At 34.1% G+C, this 16,721-nt stretch overlaps 2 protein-coding genes across 2 annotated transcripts; both read right to left on the bottom strand.

Annotated features, from left to right (window-relative positions):
• Positions 1-2,779: 2,779 nt before the first annotated feature.
• On the bottom strand, positions 2,780-8,557 carry LOC143074379 (uncharacterized). Its single transcript, XM_076249865.1, has 3 exons — positions 8,476-8,557; positions 5,536-5,587; positions 2,780-3,456 (listed from the first exon to the last, which is right to left on the bottom strand). The coding sequence occupies exons 1-3, from the start codon at positions 8,532-8,534 to the stop codon at positions 3,061-3,063; spliced, it is 507 nt and encodes a 168-aa protein (XP_076105980.1). The 5' UTR covers positions 8,535-8,557; the 3' UTR covers positions 2,780-3,060.
• A 3,001-nt stretch (positions 8,558-11,558) lies between these two features.
• On the bottom strand, positions 11,559-16,714 carry LOC143075340 (uncharacterized). The gene is made up of 3 exons (XM_076250728.1): positions 16,520-16,714; positions 13,807-13,858; positions 11,559-12,779 (listed from the first exon to the last, which is right to left on the bottom strand). Exons 1-3 carry the CDS (start codon positions 16,627-16,629, stop codon positions 12,384-12,386), a joined length of 558 nt encoding a protein of 185 aa, XP_076106843.1. The 5' UTR covers positions 16,630-16,714; the 3' UTR covers positions 11,559-12,383.
• Positions 16,715-16,721: the final 7 nt, after the last annotated feature.

The following is a 16,721-nucleotide window of genomic DNA, read 5'->3' as shown; positions in this document are numbered from 1 at the left end:
GCCCGGGGAAAAGAAAAAGCGACCGGAGAAGAAAATATAGCGCCCGGGGAACAGAAAAAGCGCCCGGGGAAAATATTTTTATATTTTATTGGCATGAGACACCTTTGTTAAGTTATGAAAATTGATTTATTCTTTATTTTTACTTTAGACAAGTAATTTGCCAATTCAGATAATATATATACGTTTGTAATAAAGCACAAAAACAAGTATGAATATTTCAATTTTATCAATAATATATGAATACTGTTTCGAAAGACTGATAATAATGGATCACAGTTTATGCGGAAGATTTATAACATGTAAGACATCAAAAGACATGTTTTTCAAAACGATATGTATACCGGTAAGTTAAAACAAGGGGGTAAAAAGCAGAAGTTTGGTTTAAATTTAAGTCTAAGCATTAAAACCCTGATAACCATAGCCATTGAAACAGTTTTAGTTTTATAAAAAGATATAATAAATCTATCTCAGCATCTGTATAAAAAAGTGTTCACCATGCCGTTGCGAAAATATTAGACCTCAGGCACCGATTATTTTTAGTAACAAAATATACATTTTGATCGAGGACAATGTCTTTCATGATTCTTCTATATACTCTTATTTATATTTATTTACTTACTTTAATATACAATTTTGAAATCTAAAATGTAAAAGTACAACAACACTTTAGATGTAGCATCGTACATATCCCCATTTATATTAAGGACAAAACAAGAAATGATTAGTTATTTTTTAAGGGAAAAAAAATATTGTTATAAAATATTATTTTCTTCTCCCGGGCGCTAATTTTCTTCTCCGGGCGCTAATTTTCCTTCTCCGGGCGCTTTTTCTTTTCCCCGGGCGCTTTTTCTTTTCCCGGGCGCTCCCGGGCGCTTTTTAGTAGGACCGCTTTTTCACACGTCACGGGGTCTGAAGCAACAATATTTATTGTTTTTGCAAATAATCTACAAATAGCAGTTAGGATGGATTTAGTGTCTGTGGTCCTGAGTCTGATCAGTTTATACATTGAGTTAACGTGGTAAAATTGAGAAAACTATACGCAGCATTTTACTATTTCTTGAAAGAGATGAATATGGTCATCATCACATACTACGCTACTCTGATTCATGGACTGTCTTAGTATAGAAAGTCACTGATGAGAAAAGATAATGATGTTCAGAGCCTCCACATTTCCAGAGTTTAAAACGAGAAAGTGATTGGTCAATATAAGGAGTCTTAGAGGTACCTGACACTTTCCTGTCTCAATTTTGAACTGGTGTGGTGAAATTTTAGACTTGTTAATCTTTATAATATTTTGGGAATACTGCCGTTTCTGTTATTGGAACTGACTTTATAAGCAAAATGTCAAGAGATGCTGCGAGGGAGAGCTGATATTCGAGCTGATGAAAACAGTTACAAAAAATAAACGAAAATTGAAGAATTAAACATGAACGCAAATGATTGAAAAAAGACCCTAAAAAGTGAACATGGTTAAAAAGTACATTTTAACAAAACGCATTGACTAGCAACTCGATGTTCCTAAACCCTACTGACTGCCATAGGCGATTGACAAATAAACGGATCACCAGATGTAACAAAATGGATTTAATTTCATAAAGATCAGTTCACACAATCTGCAAATTTAGATGTGGTATAGTCACCGTTTACCATTTGAGACGGGAAGATGGCGAGGCTTGTCACGAAACGACAGACTTTGTCATCTATGTAATTCAAGTGAAATTGATTAATTGATTGGTTGGTTCGTTGATTGGTTGGTTGGTTCGTTGATTCGTTGGTTGGTTTGTTGATTGGTTGGTTGGTTGGTTTGTTGATTGGTTGGTTAGTTGGTTGGTACGTAGGTTGGTTGGTTGGTTGGTTCGTTGGTTGGTTCGTTAGTTGGTTCGTTCGTTGGTTAGTTCGTTCGTTGGTTTGTTCGTTCGTTGGTTCGTTGGTTCGTTCGTTGGTTAGTTCGTTCTGTTCGTTCGTTCGTTCGTTCGTTCGTTCGTTCGTTCGTTCGTTCGTTCGTTCTTTCGTTCTTTCGTTCGTTCGTTCGTTCGTTTGAAGATTCGAAATAGAAAGAACGGATCATATAAACCGGAGGGAAAATATGATACAAGCCAAGTCTAAATGAAAACAAAGTTCAAACATTCAAACAACAACAACAACAACAGCACTACTTTATTTTAAGAGGGTTACACAGTTAGCTATATAACTAATCTTCCCTGAGGCCCTCATCATGAAAAAACAAACAAAATGCAAACATATACATTTTATATATTAGTATAAAAAGTCAAGTAGGATAATAATGTTCAATACAACTTGATGAAATGTGATGAAAAAATAAACATGATGACATAATCAGTTTTAAATATTATTAACCTATGATTGCGTTTGATAAAAACTGCATATCCCCCACTTCCATTCTCAATTTTACAATCTAAATATGCTACATCTACAGTCACTCTGTGCCACATATTTTCATAATAATTAGTTAATACAGCCTTTTCTATTTAAAGAGTCTAATATAGTTGTGTAATGCTGCTGTTTATCATGTAGGTATGCTTTACATTTGCTGCTTTTAATCTTTTTCTAATATGCCTAAATATTTACTCGTAATACGAAGTGCATGTACTCTTCGAAAATGTTGAAGTAATCTAATAATGATTGTATTGTTGTCAAATCCCTCTGAAGAACCATACTGGGAATGAACATATTGCTTTGTACTGTACTTTATTATTTTTATTTGTGCAACTGTTGTGGCAAGTTGTTGCTTACACACTTTACAAAAAGAACAAAATGATTAAAGAACATACTTTTATTCAATGTACATATATTTAACAGCAACACGCATAGTAAGCTCAATGTATACAAAAGAGACTGTCTATTTCTAGAAATGTAACATGTAGCTACAAAAATATACACATAATAAAGCCGTTTGTAAATGTTCAAATAATTAAACATATAACGCTTATTCGATCCGATCTGTTAAGGAAACAAGGCACACAAACATGAAAAAAAAATGCATCTATGCCACAAAAATGCGATCATCTATAACTCCATAAATACTGTAAACGGGTGCATTTAATAATAGTCTTCAAAAGACATGAAACCATGTCTGTTGTGCTGATGTGTAACACCGTATACCGGTCGTTTCTGTAGAGGTCCAAATATGGAATAAACTGGTTTCCGGTAGGTCGATGTCATATAGTTAGAGAAAGGATAGAAATTCTCCTCTTTGGTTAGGAACATACGATTGAGGCCACTAGCGCGTGTGGTTTCTGTTGGTGGTCGTCCTTGTTTAAGGTAGCTGGAAGAGACAGGCCAATCCTTCCGGTCTTTGGTCCACTTTGGCACGGCTGACACTCCTAGTTGGTATTGCCAGGGCTGGTTGCAAGGTTCTTGTCGTTCAGTTAGCTTTGGTAATTCTTCCCTTCTAAGAGTTGGATATCCAGAATCGTACCATTTGTCAGTCCAGTGCTGAAAAAAATCAATGAATTATAAAACAGAATAATTTTGCTCAGAGATACATATTTTAGTAAACAAGACCATAAGACCATAATATGGTCTCGACTGTATAGGTCAGATGTATAGCCCGTTAATCGTCTATGTGCATTTTAAAAAACATATGCCACTACTATCCAACAGCTGTAGGGTCATATGTTTTTTTATGAACATAGACGACTAACGGGCTATATTATTAATTACATGGTGTGTTAGTGACCTAATACGATATATATGGGGTCAGTAAATTCCATATGGGGATTCGAGCTTCGCTCTCATATTAGGGCTGGCATACCGTGTAACGAATTTATCTTACCGACTATCTTCACGTGTGGTATTTTGACTAGAGGCCTATCAAAGGGATCAAGTCTTCAATACTTAGTATTAAAAGATCATACTTCCATTTGGACTTTTTTATCGACTTGCAATGGAAGATTTAATAAATGTAGATTGCAAGTCGATAAAAAATGTCCCCAAATATTAAAGTTAGATACTATATCAACGAGAAGAACGCGCTAGCTATCGAATTAGAATTAACCATATATATATAACATCGCAAACTGTACTATATATATTAGGTGAAATCTTGGATTCCATGTTTGTAACCTATAACTTGGCTGATGTATAAAGAAGTACTATAATTCATACTATGTTCATGTCTTAAAATATATTTGGGTTTGGATGGGATTTATAGAATTATGTACAACAAAAATATTTGTTGTCGTTGTTGAGAAAATGGTGTAAAAATCAACGAATGCAGAAATGGTGATTACCACAATTCAGACCCTCATATACGTATTATTTGTAAACGGGCGTTAAGCTGGGGTCACACATTCGCGATTTTTACTGCCGTCCTTGACAGGACCATTCATTTTAAAATTTATCAAAAGTCTGATCAAGATCCTGTGAATCGTGGATGGCAATTCAAACTTTAATTAAAATTTGTAAAACAAATACTTAATCACGACAACAATCAGATATTGTTCAGGATGCGTCGATATTCAACCGTTTCCAAGCGAATTTATCCCGATAATCCCGTGTTCAATCCGCTTCTTATCCAATTTGTATATTTCGCCTGGTAAAATTCTACCGAGTCTGTCACGACTGCGTCCCGATTCTACCGAATGTAATCCGACAGAGATCCGACAGTGACCAGACAGTGAACCGACGCTGACGGAAGTTATCCGTTTGAAAACTGTCGGCATACTCGGGATGATTAGGTACTGTCAGAACGAAATCCTATCACGGTCCGCTCTATCGCATTGCAAACGGTTTTGTCTGGTCTCAGTCGTATTGTATTCTGTAATTGTCGGGACACTGACGTGGATATCATTGGCGAATTTCTTATTAATAACGGGACTGTTCCGCGGAACGGTTTCGGCAAAAACGGTTCGCAATCGACAAGATCTGGATGCAATCTGGACTCAATCGGCAGAAAAACAGCAATGAAAAGTTTCTCCAGATCATTCCCGTTCCACAGGACACCGTCCAGAATACACAGAACATTATTAGTATTTTGATCCGACACACAGCAGAATCTGTCACGGCATAGACGCGATTGTAATTCGACTAGACAAAATCGGCTGAGTTTCCCCGAATGTTACGGGACGCACCTAACTGTCGGGGTGCTTCGCCGAACTATTCGGACCCTTCCCGACCCGTAGGAATCTGTTACGAACTTAAACGACTGCGTTCAGACAATGATAGGACATTTCAGATAATTGAGGATAGTAATCCGACTTTTTCACTTTTCGTGTCGTATCGCCGTCTGATCTCAAACGGGAGCAATAATCGGCAATGTGTGAACCCCGCATTACTGTCGGGGTACTTCGCCGAACTATTCGGATCCCTCCCGACCCGTAGGAATTTGTTACGAACTTAAACGACTGCGTTCAGACAATGATAGGACATTCCAGATAATTGAGGATAGTAATCCGACTTTTTCACTTTTTGAGTCGTATCGCTGTCTGATCTCAAACGGGAGCAATAATTGTTGGGTAGAGGTATATCAGCGAAATACATAAGCAACCTCAAAGTTTAGTCTTTCAATTTTACCTGTGTCGACTTTCTTCCAATTATTCTAGTGTATTTTTCAGGAACCTCACGTCTGCAAACAAAAATTAAAAAAAATATCATGAACACCAACAAGAGGCTCCTTAGATCATGAAACGCTCATCTGTTGTTTTGTTTTGTAGATCATGCATCAACGATGAATGACTAGTATGATGTTTTGCGTATATTATTGCGTAGATAACCATGGCATTTCAAGTTTCTATCAATTTATCATAGTTTCTGCATGCAAAAAAGCAACAAAAGGAATATGTCAAAAAGAGCCTTTGTCACTCTCCTTGGTCTGTGTCCACCTTCAGCGAAGATAATCTCCGTGATTGTAGACAAGAATAAAATTCATGACAAAAGACTTTGTATCTTGTACATGTATTACTGATCCTTCATTTTTTTTATTAAGAGTTTCTTTTTATCTTCTGTTAGTTCAGTGTCCAAAACTTAAAAAAAAAAGGTAGAAAATGCCATCATTTTAGGGCAATAACTACTCTTGAGAGACTTCTAACGATTTTGGCACAACTTTCCTAATTGAAAATTTTGACAATTTCTTTCGAGCTTGCGAAATTTATTTTGCGAAAGCGAGACATATCGATCATAGATTACGTTGTCCATCACGTCGGTGGCGTCGCCATGTAGGTTCAGTTTTGGGATAAAACTTTTTTAAACATCAATAACTTTGCCATACCTTCGTGGATTTTTTTTAAAATTTGGACAGAAGCTTGTTTCTGACAAAAATACAATATTAAGAGCAAAATTTTGAAAATATTTATTTTCATTTTCCATATATTCAACTATATATTGCCCAGTTTTGTTTTTACAGTTAACATTCAGATTCAGTATTTCCGTCAACAAGAACTTTGCCAAACCTTCGTTGAATTTTATGAAATTTTGACAGATGCTTGTCTATGACCAAAATGCAGTATTCAGAGTAAAATTTTAAAAATATTTATTTTCGAATGGACTTATCATTTTATAAGTTAATATTCAGTACACTTTTACACTGAGAGCAGCAGTCGTAGGCGGGACACTGGCATGGGTTCCGCGGAATCTCTTGCAGATCTTTAATTTTTAAAAGTGTTTGTATATTATTTATAATTTTCGTGATGATAGGGAAAACGAAAAATAGATAAAAATTGCAAAAGCAAGAATCGTCTGCCGATTTCGGTCATGTTGATTTATTTGTAAGTCTTTAACTTGCTGAATCATTTTGGTTTCATATAGAGAAACTTTATCTATTTAGTTTTCAAGTTAAAATGATGCAAAAACACTTAAAATGGGAACACAATGAACAATATTGACTTCAATACAGAGTCGACTCACGATTACGGTAAATGTTCTAAATTCGTAAATCTAGTCTTGCTGATAAATGTTGCTTGTTTAATTTTGTATCTATATCTATAAAGTTTTTAAGATAATTTTTATGATAAAAAAAAACATCAATATGGTAAAATAGTCATTAAAGGGCAATAATCCCAACAAGTAGTCGTCGGACGATTTGGCAAAGTTGACATATTTGTTGATCTTGTCTTGCGTATCAATTTTGCTTTTTTTAAGGTGTCTATTTATCCCTTTCATTTTATGACAATTTTTAAGATAAAAGTACACACAAAAAAACAGACAAAAAATGGTTAAATATCGTCATCAAATAACTACAATTTCAATAAGTAGTCATCAGGCGATTTTGTTCATTGATTTATTTTTTAAATTCAGTTTGGTGAGACTCAATTTTGTTTATTAAAGGTGCATTGAAGACCCTGTTGTCTAGACTGCTCTTTGGTTGGGTTGTTGTGTCTTTGACACATTCCCCATTAAAAAAGGCATTTCCATTCTCAAATTTATTATAATTTTAAGTTGAAAGTCAAAAACACAAAATTTGGTAAAAACCTTCTTTATCTTCCATAGATTCCGACAAAACAAAAGGTAAACATTATATACCTAGTCTAATTGACTATTTAAGTCAGTCTTTAGGTTTTATTTTGTTTATCATTTTTTGTAATTTGAAGTTTTCTTCTTTCATAGTTTCCTTCAAACAGAATTTAATATAAATAAATATGTGTTTCAAGCATAATATCTTCTATGAGGGTTTAATTGACTATTTGGATTATATCAAATTATATGTAGGTTTTTGATTCGTCTAAAACTTGCACCAGAAAGGATAACTAACTCTTGCGAATTGCACCTAAAGTAATCTTTAAAGTAAAGTAATCTTTATTTAAAGTCGGCACCTGAAGTGGTGGCTAACTCTTGCCTCCAGTGGGATAATTTTCATAGAAGCCCGAAGGCCTGTGCAAGGCCGACTCCGACTGAAGTAGAATTCAAATTCCTTATTTTGTCATTTTTCATGATAAATTTAACAGAGAAAGTATTTAAAAAGAAAAGTAGAATAAATGAAAATTATAGATACATCAAAATAATTGGTCTGTAGACATTAAAGTTAATAAAACAAAATTTCATATCCATTACACAAGGTTTGGTTAAAATTGATTGGATCAAAGGAGGAAATCTAAAAAAAAATTTAAGATAATGACGGACACCAACTGATGGCACTGAAAAATGCATGGAAGCTGTATTGTATTCATTTCCACATACATTTGCCCATGGTTTTATGTCTGTTATATAAAGACAAATTAGTGTTGGCTTACAAAAACATTCAAACCGTGAAAGATAAATTTATAAAAAAATATAATTTTTATTATATATAATTTTACTTTTTGATAATGCATTTGCTGTATTCTAACTGATAACTGTCATGCCACAAAGTTTGAATGAAAAAGCGACGAAAAAAAGATTTTTCTTACATGGCAGATTATAAATTGTCTATCGTTGCCATTCTCAATTGTATAGTGTGGAAATTTGGAAAGAGAATGGACTTTGGTAAATTGTGTACATGTAATCAATGCTAACGAAAAAAAAAATAGCGGTTCAACTTACCGGAACATTTCTCGAGAACTTGGATATTTAGGAACGTTCGGTGGATAGTTGTAGGCCATGTTGACATGGAATGGGTATTTATCACTATGACGTCATATACACAGATTGGGCAAATAGACATGAGCCAAGGCCTTTACCCAACATAAGACATTTTAAACATATTTTAGGTAATGGGACGACCATTTGATTTTCGGGAGGGGTGATTTGAAAATGAATAGCCTGGCCTCGCAAAGGTGAAAATTAATAAAATTGCACAAGACAGACTATTAAATAAATATTCTGCAACATAAATTATTAAATAAAGAGAAAAATTGTTTACAAATGTGAAAACGTTTTATTTAATTTAATATTCGATAGGCATACAAAATTTACGTACTTCCCCGACCTCCTCATTTTTAATGCCATCCCCTAAAGCATTTATTCATATCTATAAAAAGTAACAACACAATCTGAAAAGTAAGGCTATCGTTGCAGTTTTGAAATAAGTGCAAGAAGTTTGAAACTATATAATGCAAACATATTTATGTTTAAAAATAGCCACTAATATTATTACTTATGTCCGAAGGTCTGTATTGGTATTAGTGTAGAATAATGGACATACAGTGCAGAATAAAAAAAGGGGGGGAGAATTGAGATTTATGGAAAGAAGTTCGGAACAAAGGGGAAATAAATAAAGATCGAATAGATAATTTTTTTATTTAAGAATTGAATGTTGCTTTTTGTAAATTTATTGGGGTGTAAAAGCGTTGACCGAAGTACATTTTGTATGAAGCGCTTCATACTAAAAATGTGCACACGGTCAACGCTTTTACAATCCTATAAAGTTACAAAAAGAAGCATTCAATACTTATACATGTTATAATTACATTTTTTTTAGCTAGAATCATGGAAACACGATTTTTATCAAATTTTCATTTAATTCACCTGTGCACGTTATTGTGGGACCTCGTGTCATCATGGATGATAAATTTTATTGTCTAATGCAATTGTTTCAGGAATAACACGTGATATGCAGTTAGCCAATCAGAATAACATATTACAATGAAACATACATCTGTCTGTATCTGTATAATACTGGAAATGAACTCAAAATACTGAGTAAAACTTATCCAGGAAGTGTGTGTGCGCCAATAATGTAACTAGTCGCGCGATAAACTGCCTTAAAACTTTCCACAGTTTTACAGTTCACGTATTGTATTGTATTGTATTGTATTGTATTGTATTGTATTGTATTGTATTGTATTGTATTGTATTGTATTGTATTGTATTGTATTGTATTGTATTGTATTGTATTGTATTGTATTGTATTGTATTGTATTGTATTGTATTTTGTATTGTATTGTATATTGTGCATTGTTTTGTATAATATTGTATTGTATTGTATTGTACTGTATTGTATTGTATTGTATTGTATTTTGTATTGTATTGTATATTGTGTATTGTTTTGTATAATATTGTATTGTATATTGTATTGTATTGCATTGTTTCTATTGTTTTGTCTGGTTTATTTTGAGATATTATATTATATTATATTGTATTGTATTGTTGTGTCTGTTTTTTTTTAGATATTTATGTCATGTATCATTGTTTGTACACATGCCTAGTATGTTAATTGTGTATTCTTGTCATATTGTTCATGTATTTTTGTTTGTGCAACTGTATGCATGTTGTGGTATTAAGTTGTCGCCAACGACTTTCACTTAGAGAACAACTGACTGTTGTGGTATAAATTTGTCGACCATGAGTTTCACATAGAGAACAACTGTTGTGGTATTCAGTTGTCGCCCATGACTTTCACATAGAGAACAACTGTTGTGGTAATACGTTGTCGCCCATGACTTTCACATAGAGAACAACTGTTGTGGTATTAAGATGTCGCCCATGACTTTCACATAGAGAACAACTGTTGTGGTATTAAGTTGTCGCCCATGACTTTCACATAGAGAACAACTGTTGTGGTATTTAGTTGTCGCCCATGACTTTCACATAGAGAACATCTGTTGTGGTATTAAGTTGTCGCCCATGACTTTCACATAGAGAACAACTGTTGTGGTATTAAGTTGTCGCTCATGACTTTCACATAGAGAACAACTTTTGTGGTATTAAGTTGTCGCCCATGACTTTCACATAGAGAACAACTGTTGTGGTATTAAGTTGTCGCCCATGACTTTCACATAGAGAACAACTGTTGTGGTATTAAGTTGTCGCTCATGACTTTCACATAGAGAACAACTGTTGTTGTATTAAGTTGTCGCCCATGACTTTCACATAGTGAACAACTGTTGTTGTATTAAGTTGTCGCCCATGACTTTCACATAGAGAACAAATGTTGTGGTATTAAGTTGTCGCCCATGACTTTCACATAGAGAACAACTGTTGTGGTATTAAGTTGTCGCCCATGACTTTCACATAGAGAACAACTGTTGTGGTATTAAGTTGTCGCCCATGACTTTCACATGGAGAACAACTGTTGTGGTATTAAGTTGTCGCCCATGACTTTCACATAGAGAACAACTGTTGTTGTATTAAGTTGTCGCCTATGACTTTCACATGGAAAACAACTTTTGTGGTATTTAGTTGTCGCCCTTGACTTTCACATAGAGAACAACTGTTGTGGTATTAAGTTGTCGCCTATGAATTTCACATAGAGAACAACTGTTGTTGTATTAAGTTGTCGCCCATGACTTTCACATAGAGAACAACTGTTGTAGTATTAAGTTGTCGCCTATGACTTTCACATGGAGAACAACTTTTGTGGTATTTAGTTGTCGCCCATGACTTTCACATAGAGAACAACTGTTGTGGTATTAAGTTGTCGCCCATGACTTTCACAAAGAGAACAACTGTTGTGGTATTAAGTTGTCGCCCATGACTTTCACATAGAGAACAACTGTTGTGGTATTAAGTTGTCGCCCATGACTTTCACATAGAGAACAACTGTTGTGGTATTAAGTTGTCGCCCATGACTTTCACATAGAGAACAACTGTTGTTGTATTAAGTTGTCGCCCATGACTTTCACATAGAGAACAACTGTTGTAGTATTAAGTTGTCGTCCATGACTTTCACATAGAGAACAACATGATAACTGAGCATAATTTTATTCCATATAAATATATTTTAACAGTAACAAGCAGAATAAACTTAATATGTTTATTAAGAATTAATGTATACATCTAGAAATGTAACATAAAGCTACATTTATATAATAGACATGACAGATTTATAAAAGCTGTGTGTGCATGTTAGACAAGTCATTAAACATGGAACATTCAATCTGTCAAGGAATGATGGCACAAAAAAAATGTTGTTGATGTGTTTAGATCAATTTAATTATTTCAAAACAAAGCTAGCTTAAAATTGGAAAGCAATGAAGACGGAAATTCCAACCAGAAGATTTGGGGAGACATAGTAAAATAATTCGAAAACAGAATAAAATAACAAAGTAAAGGTAAGTGATCGTAAGTGTAACTTGTCATTGTATAAAACTTCAAAAAAATAAATACAACACCCAATTTCCCGCGCAAAAGTTGTCTTAACAAAAATAAAACGTGTAACAAAATATCACTTGCCTAACAAACTTCCCATAAAAAGTTACAATGCATATATATATATATCAAACACAACTGTCAAGGTCATTAGAAAAGCATTGCCGACAATATATTAATTATTTTACAACAAATATTTATTATTACTATAGGTAATAAATGCATTTTGCTCAATTAAAGAACAGTTGAGATATTCCTGGTTTTAAGACAATTTAGTATGAATTCACATCAAATTTAAAAAAGCGATCCAAAATTGGACATTTTAATGAAAATATATATATTGCAAAATGAACACAAATGCATCTATGGGATAAAAATGCGATCATTTAAACGTTTAAAATAAGTTTTGTAAACGGGTGCATTTAATAATAGTCTTCAAAAGACATGAACCCATGTCTGTTGTGCTGGTGTGTAACACCGTATACCGGCCGTTTCTGTAGAGGTCCAAATATGGAATAAACTGGCTTCCGGTAGGTCGATGTCATATAGTTTGAGAAAGGATAGAAATTCTCTTCTTTTGGAAGGGACAGACGATTGATGCCACGGGCGCGTGTGGTTTCTGTTGGGGGTCGTCCTTGTTTCAGGTATCTGGAAGAGACAGGCCAATCCTTCCCCTCTTTTGACCACTTTGGCACAGCTGACACGCCAAGTTGGTATTGCCATGGTTGGTTGCAAGGCTCGTGTCGATCAGCTACCTTGGGTAATTCTTCCCTTCTTAGAGTTGGGTATCCAGAATCGTACCATTTGTCAGTCCAATGCTGAAAAGTAAATGAATTGTGACACAGTTTGATTTTACTAACAGTGTCAGATTTCAGATCGATTGGAATTGCTTGGCAAAACATTATTTTTTCCAAGACAAAAAAGATTCCCACCAAAAAAAAAGAGACTTTACTGGTAACAAAAGTTCGAATAAATTGTATGTGTATCGCTTTCGATTCCTGCTGTCAGTATATAATTATATAAGTGTGTCACAGGCACTTGTTTCTATATCCATGGAAAAGTCGATTATTCGTATGTAATAGAAGCTTCTATTATATATGGCCGGATAGTTGGCCTTCGGAATCCCATGGATACAAATAAGTGCATGTGATGTGTCCTTTCCAAAGACTAATCATTCATCAGTAGAATACAACAACAAGAAATGTTTTTTGGTTTTTTTTTCTGCATTTGCTCTATTTTGTCATGACGAACATTCTGTTCGAGTTAAAAGTTAAGTAAAATTACATTAAGGTGTGACAAAGTTATTCGTGGCTGTATTTTGGTCACGAGCTTCGAAGATAAAGCATCCGCTCATTATCCGTTTGTAAAAATAAGCCCCTAAAGGTTTGGCAAAGTTATTGATGTATGAATATCTTTAACCTGAGACAGTATATACATGTACATATATTTTTAGGCAGTGGCTATTTTGCCGGCTCCGGCATAATAGCCTCTTAGGGGCTATTTTACCGGCTCCGGCAAAATATCCTCCTTGGCGATATTTTTAACCTGAAAGGAAAACGAAGTCCGTTACCCAAAAGAATACGAAACAATTTGCTTTGGATTATGTCTTTAGATCAAGAAATAGCTTCTGTTCAAGTTTGGTAAAATTTCATTAATGTTTGACACAGTTATCGATGCCTTTATAAACTGAAGAAAGATTGTAAAATATACATTTTCTTAACTTTTATAAACAAACACCCCCTCCTTCTAATAAAGAAACCCGGACCCTCACTGTGATATATTGACCATTGGATATTATAGTACTAGTAGTGAATTGCTTTAACCGCAAAAGTCATTCAATTTTACCTGTGTCGACTTTCTTCCAATTATCCTGGTGTATTTTTCAGGAACTTCCCGTCTGTAAAAACAAAACAAAATAAATATCAATGCAAGTTAATGCATAAAGCCGCATTTTTTGCGCCCCCCCCCCCCAAGTCAGGAGCCCGTAGCTTTTGTTAGTCTTGTGTATTTTTTGTAAATTTGAGGTCATTTATATGTTTCAAAGTTGTCTATTTTCGCTTAACGAGTAAACAATTTTGTTTAGGTAAAGGGCCAGCTGAAGCCCGTCTCCAGTTGCGGGATGTTTTGCTGAGTTAAAGACCTACTGATGGCCTTTGCCTGTTTTTCTGCTCTTTGGTCGGGTTGTTGACTCTTTTACACATTCCCCGTTCCCATTATTAATTTTTATTGAAGCTGTATTGCATGCATTTGGAAATTCATTTGTACATGATTTATATATGTATATCAGGGAAAATTCTGGATGATCAGGAAAAATTCTGGATGATCTTACTAATCAATTTTTAAACATATATTACGTCTTTTAAGACTTATTCAATTACTTTCATTTTTTAATGCATTTGTTGTTGTTGTTATTTGAGTGAAAAGCATGTCATGCAATAATATGAAAGCTGCAGTGAACTTTATTTATGAAGCTATAACGAAACGCTGAAAAATTGTGTTTATATATATCATCAGCTCATCCTCCCTGTAACCGTACATGGACCATGATTTTAAATCAAGTTTTGCCTTCATGGATCTTTATGAAATTTTACTAATCCCCATCTTCGCTAGCCAAGGGTTACGATCCACTCCACAGGAGATGAATAAACCCCGGCTTCCATTCCAAGACTGAAGACAAACACTTATCAGATTTGACAGATAGTTAAATTGTACTACAACTGACCATGGAAGTAATATTTCAATATAACTTCCATGAACTGATCAATTGTGAATATTCACCAAGAAGTCTCTATTATCGTCTGCATTTTATACATGTACTTAATCTAGAATACGTAGTCTTCTCTTTTTGTCATTTACCATAGTTTTGCTTTAATGTTCAAATACATTTAGCATATTATATGTAACTGTCTTCACCGAACGTACTTGTACATGTATTATACCAAGAAACCTTGAATTGTGCATGTACAGAGTCGGTTGCATCCCCTTACACTGTATTTTCCGCAAGTCCAGCCATACTAAGATGGTAGATTTTCATTCTTATAATATAATGTCCTTTCTTGAAATGTTCAAATAAATCCGATGATCGAGTTTAATTAATTCTGCTTCAGTTGTCTAAAATCATGATTGAAAATCCGAACTTGAGGAAACGACAATCTCAGATATATCCAAGATAATCTGAATCAGATAATCTATCGGTGCATGGAGAGTATAGTTACAACTTATGAACTTCAAGCTATTTTGAATTAGGCACCACAAATTGGTTTTACATGTGTAGCTTGCATTCACTGCAGTATATACTTCCATATATTCTCAATAGCGGCGTATTACGTTTCCGCATTTTGGCACAGACTTTATTTGCTGCCTACATCCAACTTGTCACTGGTGATGATTATAAAAATAGAAGTTGTTTAATAACAATCGTAATTTCAAAAGAACATAGTCATGAATCTCATTCTGCTTGACAGAGAAATTGATCGTTTAGATTGAGCCTTTTACAAATTAATAATTTCAAGGTACCATATACATTTCTAAAAGAGTATAACTACGACAGAACAACAATGAATTTACAATCCATCCTTTGATATCATCAGAAGTCCATCATATTAATGGGGGTCATTAATAAACTTGTTATATCACCATGCAAAAATGATTAGTACAACAGTCATAGTCAATGATTAATTAATAATAATAGTTTAGAACTAGATAAACGTTTTTGTCTGACATTACAGTCTGGTTGCCAAGCTTTCCATGCATTATAAAATAACTCCACTGTGACTAGAAAAAATATATACATGTGTACTGATGTTCGTCATGCAAATTTATATACCTTACCATAATTGCTTGACATTTCCTAAAATCATAAATTTAACTTGATTGTGTTAAAAGGGAAGATTGTAGAATTCAACAATTACTTTTATGTTTGGAGCAAGACTGAATCATTTGAAACTTGATCGAGCTATTTTAACTTGGCATATATACGACAGACAACTGCAGTTATAGGTCTATCATGTTTGATGATGCTTAACTTCTGTGACATGATTATACTAACCCTCTTGTTTCAGTTGAAATTAACCGGCTTTTCAACTTTTTAAATAATAACACATTTTAACAAATGTTAAGAATGCTGATGGAATCAAAAACATTAAAAAACAAGAATGTGTCCTTTAATTAGTACACGGATGCCCCATTCGCACTATCATTTTCTATATTTAGTGGACCGTATAAATGGGGGTCATCACTCTAATTTGGCATTAAATTTAGAAAGATCATATCATAGGGAACATGTGTATCAAGTTTCAAGTTGATTGGACTTCAACTTAATCAAAAACTACCATAACCACTGAAAAACTTAAACCTGAAGCGGACGGACGAACGACGGACGCACAGACCGGCCGAAAAACATAACGCCCATAAGTGGGGCATAAAAAGAGAAAATAAAATAATTATTTTAAAATATCAGATATAATGTCTGTTGTCACGGTGGAAAAGAGAATACGGTAAATTGTGTACATGTAATGAATTCTTATAAAAGAAAATTATAAGATGTGGTTCAACTTACCGGAACATTTCTTGAGAACTTGGATATTTAGGGACGTTCGGAGGATAGTTGACATGGTACGGGTATTTATCCTGTTTCCCGTTAAAGAATAAAGTATCTGCCATTGCCATTTTGGTAAGTATGTCAGGCCCTGATAGACAGATAGAAGGTTCCAAAATAATAACAAATCTGATATAGTCGCTTATATCACACACAATAAATA

Source organism: Mytilus galloprovincialis, chromosome 5 (assembly GCF_965363235.1).
Source record: "Mytilus galloprovincialis chromosome 5, xbMytGall1.hap1.1, whole genome shotgun sequence".
Classification (NCBI taxonomy): Eukaryota; Metazoa; Mollusca; class Bivalvia; order Mytilida; family Mytilidae; genus Mytilus; species Mytilus galloprovincialis.
Note: the sequence above shows the minus strand (reverse complement) of the source record. Positions and strands in the feature narration are given on the sequence as shown.

Excerpts from the sequence above, each read along its gene's own strand:
- LOC143075340 (XM_076250728.1), bottom strand. The coding sequence starts at position 16,629 with ATGGCAATGGCAGATACTTTATTCTTTAACGGGAAACAGGATAAATAC. Across the intron at positions 13,859-16,519 it reads AGTTCTCAAGAAATGTTCCG|ACGGGAAGTTCCTGAAAAAT; the intron begins GTAAGTTGAACC and ends TTGTTTTTACAG. Across the intron at positions 12,780-13,806 it reads TTGGAAGAAAGTCGACACAG|CATTGGACTGACAAATGGTA; the intron begins GTAAAATTGAAT and ends TTTACTTTTCAG.
- LOC143074379 (XM_076249865.1), bottom strand. The coding sequence starts at position 8,534 with ATGGCCTACAACTATCCACCGAACGTTCCTAAATATCCAAGTTCTCGA. Across the intron at positions 5,588-8,475 it reads AGTTCTCGAGAAATGTTCCG|ACGTGAGGTTCCTGAAAAAT; the intron begins GTAAGTTGAACC and ends TTTTGTTTGCAG. Across the intron at positions 3,457-5,535 it reads TTGGAAGAAAGTCGACACAG|CACTGGACTGACAAATGGTA; the intron begins GTAAAATTGAAA and ends GATTTTTTTCAG.